We start from the raw sequence: 10,156 nt of genomic DNA on the forward strand, positions 1-10,156 counted from the left end.
ACTCGCTGTATTGAGCTGTGTTGCAGATGTGACATGGGAGTATTATACATAGGTGATCCCGTTGAACATGGACTTCCTCAGTTTCTGTTACCTGATACATGTGTCATATTGTTCACAATTTCCAAACTGCTATCTCAACAGGGCATCAGTTAAAATTCAAGGGCTAAATCATGAACTAGTGTAGATCAGTGTAGATAAACAGAAATCAGATTAGTTAACCCAGTTCACATTATCAAAGGATTTGGACTGAGGTGATTCCAATTCATTATCTTAAATATGTTGTATAGTCAGTGTTCGGGAATGTTATAGGAAAAAGAACGAACCACGCAGAAGAAGCCAGTCTCGGTTGTTTAAAAAAGAAAAGATTTGTATGATAAATCATGGAGAAAATCTACTCCTAACTCAGACAGACAGTAGCAGACTCATACCCTGAAGCATGACTAAATTATATCCAGTGGCAATGGGTTCCACAAGTCAGCTGGTAAGATAGTAGGACAGAGGGACAGAGAGAGAGTGACAGACAGCCATACAGAAGACAGACAACCAGACGGACAGATAGATACTGTGGATCCCAAGGGTTTATTTGTTTATACCTGGAAAAGCTACTCCCCTGACCCCACCCCACCACAAAAATACACATTTGGTCACAACTTGTGTTGCTCAATACATTGACCCACTCCATTTCATCTCTATGTTCAAAGACAAAGTTTATGTTTTCAAACTCTTCTTGCCCATAGTCCTTCTCAAAGCATTTTTCACGTCTTTGTTCCTGAGGCTGTAGATGAGGGGATTCAACATGGGACTGAAAAGGGTATAAAACACAGACACCGCATTTCTTTGGTACAGAGAAGATAGCCAAGTGGGCTGGGTGTACATGAAAGCTGTGGTCCCATAAAATAAAGTCACAGTCATCATATGGGAGGTGCAGGTGGAGAAGACTCTTCTTCTGCCCTTGGCAGAGCGAATCCTGAGGATGGTGGAGATGATATAGATGTAGGAGACAAGCACAATCAGGGCAGCAATTGCTATGTTGAGGCCGCATAAGGTAAACATCACAAGATTATTGATGAACGTATCACTGCTGGACACACTAATCAGGGTAGGGCCATCACAGAAGAAATGATCAATCTCATTATACCCACAATAGTGCAGTGTAAGGGTGAAGCCTGTTTGCACCTTGGAATTCACACAGCCACTGATATACGATCCCACTACCAGCTGAATTCAAACCCACTTGAACATGGTGGTGGGATACTGGAGCGGGTTGCAGATGGCAGTGTATCGATCATATGCCATCGCTGCCAGGAAGAAGGCTTTGGTGGTAAGGAAGAGAGCGAAGAAGAAGAAGAATTGGATGGCACATCCACTGTGGGAAATGGGTTTTCTCCCTGCTAGGAAGCTCACCATGGCTCTGGGGGCAATGGTGGAGGAGTAGCAGAGGTCTAAGAGCGACAAGTTCATGAGGAAGAAGTACATGGGGGTGTGAAGTTGGGAGTCAGCTCTAATGATGAGGACCAGGATGCTGTTTCCCAGCATGGTTATTATGTAAATTGCCAGGAATGTCACAAAGGGCACAATCTGAAAGCTTGATCCTCTTCCAAGCCACAGCAGGATGAATTCTGTCTCTGCCATGTGGTTCCCCTCTTTTACTGGCTACATAGCTGATTCTTCCTTTAGAAAATAAAACAAGATAAAAGTTTAAAAAGTGTAAAATAGAGAAGATACATTGAAGCTTCTCCTAAGAGTTCTTCAAACCAATGGGGGTTCGTCACTCAAGATGCTTTGGAAAGTGCCACTAGCTGCCTAAATACCTTTAAAATCGGGTTGCTTTTGTTTAGAAAATGTTTCCATGAAGCTCAAATTAATCAACTTCCCCCTACAATTGTGATTCTACACTCTTCTTCTTGACTGAGTAAGACATGGGCAAAATCCTGCAAGAGCAACAGCATTGATTTATAAATGGCTAGTGGAAATGGGCCCCTTTACATCAACTAATCTATTCCTTTCAGTGTCTGAATATTTAATCATACCTATATCTATATCAATATCTATATCAATCATATATCATATATCATATTATATCCATCACATATCATATCTATATCTATCTATATCTATATATAATGATTTATTTAATTATCATTTCTGCACTTGAGTGACTTCAGTAGTTATAGTTGAAAGCTTTAACCTCTGTAAAGAATATCCTTACTCGGGGACATTCAATGGGATTTGTGCCTGAGTATTGACAGACTAGAGTCTGAATAAAAATGTATGGACTCGTTATTTCTTTTAACTAAATGTTTTAAATAACTTTAGCTAGATTGTGTGTTATATGTCTGATTATAACACCCATAGTCACATTGGGTACATTCCTCCCAATGTAGCCCTCTTGATAACAATGGATTGTTCATTTCAACTGTTCTATAATCAATTTTCTGAGTACACATATTCATGGTTCATCACCCTAAATGTGAGTCTCTTTATTCAGATGAATGGCCTTTGGAATCTCTTCACTGGAATCTAGGTCAACAACTTACAGATGTCCAGTTAATTCTGTCACAATGTGGGTCAACCGGACCCTTCACAAAGCATTTCCTGATTTTCTAAACTTTGGGTATCTATCTATCTATCTATCTATCTATCTATCTATCTATCTATCTATCTATCTATCTATCTATCTATCTATCTATCTATCTAGATCACTGGTTGACAATATCTCTATTCAGGTCCTGATGATGCGAAAAAAAAACATTTATGCCTAATATTCTTGTAGCTAAAGCACAGCCTGTGACTGTCTGTAGAGCTGGATTCTGCTTCTGCTTGTGCATCAGATTTACTGCGCTACTGTGACTAAGTCACCGCACTGTCCTGTGCCACAATTTCCCCATCTCCAAAGTGTAGATAACCACACAGGTTTGCCTCATGGGGACGTGTTGCTGTGAGGATTGTAGCTGGAACTGTAGTGACAAACAACCTAGAAATACCTAGCAAAATTTTGTCTTTGACCGAGTCCGGCCATCTGGACCCTACAGCCTTTGCACTCAGGTTGGAAGCAACCTTCATTACATGTTCACAGTCTCTGACAATGTACTGGAGACATTTTACCCTTTACTCCTTCCATTCAATGCATGGAAGAAGGCAGCTCAATAATTTTACTCAAACATCCTCAAAGTCTGAGCAGAGAGGTCTTCTTGGATTGACGGAATGTGTCATTGATTCTCTTAATCCTCTTGGTGAAATCCACAAAGTCCAGCAGTGGCAGGAATTGCATCACAGCCCTGGAACTCAGGGAGGTTACTTATGAGGTCCATAATCCCTTGCAGCTTGTGTGCTAAAATTATAAAGACAGGACTGCCATAAATATAAAGGGAAGGGTAACAACCTTTATGTATGCAGTAACATAAAATCCCTCCTGGCCAGAGGTACAGAGTCACTTACCTGTAAGGGGTTAATCAGTTCAATTAACCTAGTTGGCACCTGACCAGAAGGACCAATGGGGAAAGAAGATACTTTCAAATCTGGGTGGGGGAAGGTTTTGTTTGTGCTTTCTTTGTTTTGTTCCCTCTTGGGCCAAAGAGAGAGGCCAAGCAGGTAAACCAGCTCCTAAAATGATACATCTAAAATTTCAGAAATTGTAAGTAATAACAAGGAAATGTGTTAGATTATCTTTTGGTTTAGCTTGTGAATTTTCCCTATGCCAAGAGGGAAGTTTATTCGTGTTTTTGTAACTTTGAGGTTCAGCCTAGAGGGGAATCCTCTGTGTTTTAAATCTTTTTATTACCCTGTAAAATTACCTTCCATCCTGATTTTACAGAGGTGCGTCTTTTACTTTTTTCTTTATAAAAAGTTCTTCTTTTAAGAACCTGATTGATTTTAGTGTCCTAAAGATAAAAGGTCTGGTCTGTACTTTTATTAAAGGCAATTGGTTGGTATATTATTCTCAAGCCTCCCCAGGAAAGGGGGTGAAGAGGCTTGGGGGAATATTTTGGGGAAATAGGAACTCCAAGTGGTCCTTTTCCTGAATCTTTGGCTAAATCACTTGGTGCACTTGGCAGCAATACCGTCAAAGCTCAAGGAAAGGATTTGTGCCTTGGGGAAGTTTTAACCTAAGCTGGTAGAAATAAGCTTAGGGGGTCTTTCACGTGGGTCCCCACATCTGTACCCCAGAGTTCAGAGTGGGGAGGGAACCCTGACAAGGACAAAACAGGGCTCTGAACAGTACTCACAAGTTATGATGAGCACACTCCTGGCATAGCTGCTCTGTCATTAACATAACAGTAAAAGAAACCAACCAGACAGAAGGCACCAAGGAAATCTCCCATCCAGAAAGAGGAGAGAAGGCTAGGGTTAATAGGAATTGGTCATCTAACCCACTTAGGCCCTTTAAGAAACACAGGCCACAAAGTCACTTTAATGTACAAACACATTAATTTGTTTAAATATAGATTTAAGAATCATGCATCCTGGAATTTCAAACAATATCCAAACAAACACAGAGGTATCTGCTTCCTTGCAGAAATGATATTGATGTCATACATTGCAATGTGTGACCAGGGGACCTTCTGATGCCAAATGGCAGAGGGCATACGGGGTGCATAAGGATCCCCTGGGTCTGGTATTTACATTCTCATTCACCAGAGTGTGTAATGAAAGCTGGCACCACATTGGTGCTCTTAATCATTGAAAGAGGTCTCCTGCTTCTCTTCTCAGGCCATTATCCAAGTAAGACTTTGGGTCAAGCTATAGCACCTTGTTCCTTACCAGGCATGAATAATGAGAGATGTAGGTAAACAAGGAAAGTAGGGTTAGGCCCCCAGGACTTTACTGCTTGTAGTGATGAGCTGCTTATTGCTTCTGAGTTACCAGAGCACCTCATGTTAAGCCAACAGTTAACTGTTTAGGATACCTGGGGACTTTCCATATGGCCATGGTGTTCCACCTCGGTATTATCAAAAAGAAGACTGAGAGGTGACTTGATTATAGTGCATAAAATACCTTCATCAGGAGAAAGTGCCTGGTACTCAAGGGCACTTTTAATCTATCAGGACCAGAACTAACGGCTGGAAGCTGAAGCCAGACCAATGTAAATTAGAAATAGGGCACAAATGTTCCACCGTGAGGGTCTGAAGGGGTACGTTGGCCCCACACTGGCCGGAAAGAGGTTAATGATGGTCTGTGCTCTCAATCAGCCCTACCCTATTACATTAATGAGAGGTATCAAAGCCTGGAGGGAGGAATTAAAAGAGGAAAATCCCAATACAGTAAGGGCTGAGGAGGAGAAGGAATGGACCTCCAGAGCTAGCACCTTGAAGGAAGGCCTGGCTGGGGCCAGAAAAATCATATAGATTGCATGGAGGAAGACTGGTCTGGGGCTAGGGGCTCTACTGAAACTTCTAGATGCCAGAGCCTCCCTGGGGCAGATAGGCCCAGCATGGGACATTTATATTTGTTTTGTTCACCATAACTTATCCTCTTTCCTTCTGGGAACTGTGGAGGAGTGAGCCTGAGAAGGGGTTGTAAGGAAGGCCAAAGGACAGGCCAAGGTAGGAATTAGGTCTTTGAGGAAGCAGTGGGTCTTAATAGACAGACCGGAAATACTTTATACATGGTCCCTGGGCTGGAACCCAGAGAGCAGGTCTGGGTTCTCCTACCAGCCCACTGAGGACGATAGCAAGAAGACACCTAGAGACGAGAGCTGGAAGGCATAGGCTTAGTTTGACTTCTATATCTGGGGGCGTGGGGGGGGGGGCACAGCTCCAGTCAGGCCAATGGGGTCGTGTTTGTGTGTGAAATTCTGCACATGCCTGAGTTCTCCAGTTTTCAGGGTCAACACCCTCCTTCCCCCACCCCCAACTACACCCATGCTGGAAGGCCAATAAAGCCCGAAGTGAGGGTGAAGAGCAGGCATTCATCTGCTGAACTGATGTTGAACTGGACTCGGTTTACTCCAGAAAGGGTGGCAATTGATGCAACCCAGATGGAGGGCTGAGTCACACAAAATAGACCACAGCATGGCTGGAGTGACAGTCAGGAGTGGGCCCCATAAAAGAAGACCCTTCTAGGCCATTCCCAGCCATGAGGAAGCATGCCAGCCAGGGAGTCACTCCTCTAGAGAAGATGATTAACCATTGGAACAAGCTACCAAGGGAAGTGATGGATTCTCCATCTCTTGATGTCTTCAACTCAAGTCTGGATGATTTTCTGAAAGATGGTTTAACCAAACACAAGTTACTGGGTTCAATACAGGGGGAATTTCATGAAATATAATGTCCTGTTATATACAATATATCAAAGTAGATAATGCAGTGATGATCTGTGAACCTATGAACCTTCTTCTAAAGCAGTTGTTACTCCCCACTTTAGAGCCAGGAGACTGAACAAGGTGGATGACTGGCCTCCTCTACAGTGGTAAAACCCATTTTCCTTAGAAGTGGTAAAAAGAAACATCTCCTTTGGTGATAGACATTTTCCTGTCTCTATAACTTTCTCATTGAGGTTAGGAGTTCACCTATTAAACTCGTTAATAAGTTCTAAAAATAAATGTATTATTAACTCATTGAAAATTCCCATTAGTAGAAGTTTCCAGGGAGATATTTCTCTCTCAGATAATGAATGAGAGGAGGCATTCACTTTCTGGTATCAGATAAAAGCCGGCTGTGTAAGTCAGGAAAATAGAGCTCAGAGTCCTCCTCAGCATTCTCAGGTCTCATTACAGAGATCCATGTAGAAGATGGTGACAGGACATAGACTCTAGATCCTGTATCCTGGTCTCTGAAAGGCTGCATGAAGAAGTCACATCAGCGATTCCAGCTTTTGTTACACCTGTTTTGGAGGAAGCACAACCTTTCTCATCAGATTCACGGAAGGTAAAGGATGATGTATATTCTCATGCCCAATCCCTTCTGTCCAGTACATATTTTTCCTGTACACAATAGGACGTGCTAGGATTTGGTGAAAGTTCTCCGTCAAAACTCTTCATGTTGGGAAACTGGGTTTTCATCTAAAGAAAAATGTTCATAGAAAGTTTCTGCTTTCCTTCAAAATTTTTCATTGAAAATTCAGAAACCTAAAATCCAACAATTTTTCCTTTTTTTCTCTGAAAAAATGAAATGTTGGCTTTAAATTTGGGAGTTTATAGATGCTTTTGCTTTTGGGATTTTTTTTTAATTAAAAGTCAAATCTATCCAGGGTGGAAAAATAAGATCCTGAATAACTCTAGAACCTACTGTCCTGAATGATGGGTAACAGAGATAATGTCTTTCTGTCAGACACACCCAGACTGGATAAGTTTAGAGGTATGTAGAACACCCTGGGTTTTTAAGAGTCAGGCCTAGCCAGAGCTCAGATGGCAATAATTTGTGATGGTTTATTAAAATTTGAGCCACTCTACTCGCGCACTGAATATAAAGTATCGTTCAGTATTGATGTTGGTTAAAGCCCAGCAGCAAAAATAAACTTATTCTTAGGGTAATGTAGTTAATGCATCTTGGTAACGAGTTTAGCATAGTGGGAGATACAAACCTTGGACTACAAAATCTTAAATGAGGTATCTGTCTAGCTGACTGCCCATCTGTTGCTAACTATCCTTCCCTCCACAATCTTTCTTTCTTTCTTTCTTTCTTTCTTTCTTTCTTTCTTTCTTTCTTTCTTTCTTTCTTTCTTTCTTTCTTTTCACAATATCTATCTATCTATCTGCATTAATTTGTCATCTGAGTGGTTTTCTATTTTTGTAGCCTCTCTAATCAACCTGAACATTTCATAATCACCATCACAATCCTGGTGAGCTGGTTGATAGCATATTCCTACTGCTCTATTCTTATTATTCAAGCATGCAACATCGATCCATAGAGAGTCTATGTTACAGTTTGATTCATTTAAGATTTTTACTCCATTTGACTCTTTCACATATAATGGCACACCCCCAACAGTGTAACCTGCTCTGTCATTCTTATCTATTTTCTACACTCTTATTACGGTGTCCCGTTGATTTTCATTGTTCCACCTAGTTTCTGTGACACCTATTATATCGCCTCCAAAATAAGAACTAAACAACAAATATAAAGTGAGACAAGATAAAACAAAATTATCTATTTTATGTCATATTTCATAGGCTATTGTTGCTATTTAAATATATAATATTTAATTAAATATATTTATATATGTATATAATAATTTATATATTAAATTATAATATTTAAATATATATATATTTCTTGATAGAACCCATGGCAGATGCAGAACAGGGAAATCAAACATCTATCATGGGATTCATCCTCCTGGGCTTTGGGAATCTCCATGAACTGCGAATTCTTCTCTTCCTGCTCTTTCTAGTGATCTACATTGTGACCATGGGTGGGAACATCCTCATTGTTGTGTTAGTTGTGGCTGATCATCACCTTCATACCCCCATGTACTTCTTCCTGGGGAATTTGTCCTGCTTGGAGACCTGCTACAGCTCCACCGTCCTGCCCAGGATGCTGGCCAGTCTCCTGACTGGGGACAGAACCATTTCATTTGCTGTATGCCTCCTACAATTTGATATATTTGGTTCTCTGTTAGCTACAGAATGTTGTCTCTTATCAGCGATGTCTTATGATCGGTATTTAGCGATATGCAAACCACTGCATTATGCAGCCCATATGAATAATGGATTTTCCTCCCAGCTAGCAGCTGGGTCTTGGTTAAGTGGCTTTGTCACCAGCACCATTGTAGCATGTTGGATATCACAAATGATTTTCTGTGGTCCCAATGAAATTGACCATTTCTTTTGTGATTACACCCCGTTGATCAAACTGTCCTGCAGTGACACCAGCCAGATGGTTCTTGTGGCCTTCCTTCTCTCTTCCATAATTACCCTACCCCCATTTCTATTAACCCTCACAACTTACGTGTGTATCATCACCACCATCCTGAGAATCCCTTCCAGAACTGGGAGGCAAAAGGCCTTTTCCACCTGCTCCTCTCACCTCATCATGGTGACAATTTTCTATGGAACCCTGATCATTGTCTACATGCTCCCAGACACTGCTACACTGCGAGACCTGAACAAAGTGTTCTCTGTCTTCTACACTGTCCTGACTCCCCTGGCCAACCCCCTCATCTACAGCCTGAGAAACAAGGAGGTCAAGGAGGCCCTGAAAAAAGCTCTAAGTAAGACTATGACTTTTATAACCAATCACAAATTATTTTGTAGGCATTTACTCTAAGTTGCATTAAAATGTGTATAGTAGGAGCTCATCATGTGGTGCAATGTAGCAAGCCACAGAACATGTGGGCATCTTTAATTATTAGGGCTGTTTCAATACCGACAATGAGACCCCAGGCACGAGGAAGGGCCAGTTTATAAGTAAGGACTGCAGGACCAGGTATTCACTGACTCTCACGGTAGACTGGATGGACCATAGTACTGCATAGGGCTACAATGAGCTGCAATTGTTGCACTGCAGGGCAGGTAGAACACACCCAGGACATACTGAACTCAACTCCACTGCTCTCAGTGGGAACTTAAGGGGTTTATTAATGATGAAGTTTGTTACAGTGCAGGGTGTAACATTCATGGTGAGCTGGGCAGTGAACACCTCTGCAGTCATAAGACAAAGGAGGGTTAGTTGGTTAAAGATCGTTGCAATGAGCCATAAATCCAGTGTCTTTATTAAATCCATGATTTTTGCTGTCTAGCAGTTATGAATTTAAGTATCATTAAACAATTATAACCCATACTCTCTGGGGACCACGTCCTGAATGAAAGTTTTCCCAATCCTCTTCTTTCTGTTCTTCAAACAGCTCCCCAAACTCGCCAAGCTCATATTCAGAAGCAAGCTGCCCATAAGAACAGATGCAAAACCTGCAAGATGTTTCTTCTCTGCTACAATGGTCAATATCCCCACAATGCACCTTTCAAGATTCATGGGCCTGAAGCATGCCTATCCCTACTTGTGGTGTACCTCATCTAGTAGGCAGTCTCAGAGCAAGTGCAGCAGTGCATGAAATGACAGGGAGAGGAGAAAGTTTCTCATAAGCTCTAGCCCACTGCTTAGGGCACTCAGTCTATGGGAGACTCCAGTTCAATTTCCTCCTCTGCCTGAGAAGAAGGGATTTGAACATGGGTTTTCTACCTTCTAGCTACATGCTCTAACCACTGGCCTAAAGGTAGGCT

General features: G+C 41.6%; 1 protein-coding gene and 1 pseudogene across 1 annotated transcript; one reads left to right on the plus strand and one right to left on the minus strand.

The window, feature by feature from the left end:
* Positions 1–708: 708 nt before the first annotated feature.
* Positions 709–1,659, minus strand: LOC135887067 (olfactory receptor 5AR1-like; annotated as a pseudogene).
* Positions 1,660–8,225: 6,566 nt separating this feature from the next.
* On the plus strand, positions 8,226–9,206 carry LOC135886206 (olfactory receptor 6B1-like). Its single transcript, XM_065414049.1, has one exon. It carries the CDS (start codon positions 8,226–8,228, stop codon positions 9,204–9,206), a length of 981 nt encoding a protein of 326 aa, XP_065270121.1.
* The last annotated feature ends 950 nt before the right edge of the window (positions 9,207–10,156 follow it).

Source organism: Emys orbicularis, chromosome 12, assembly GCF_028017835.1.
Source record: "Emys orbicularis isolate rEmyOrb1 chromosome 12, rEmyOrb1.hap1, whole genome shotgun sequence".
NCBI classification, from domain to species: Eukaryota; Metazoa; Chordata; order Testudines; family Emydidae; genus Emys; species Emys orbicularis.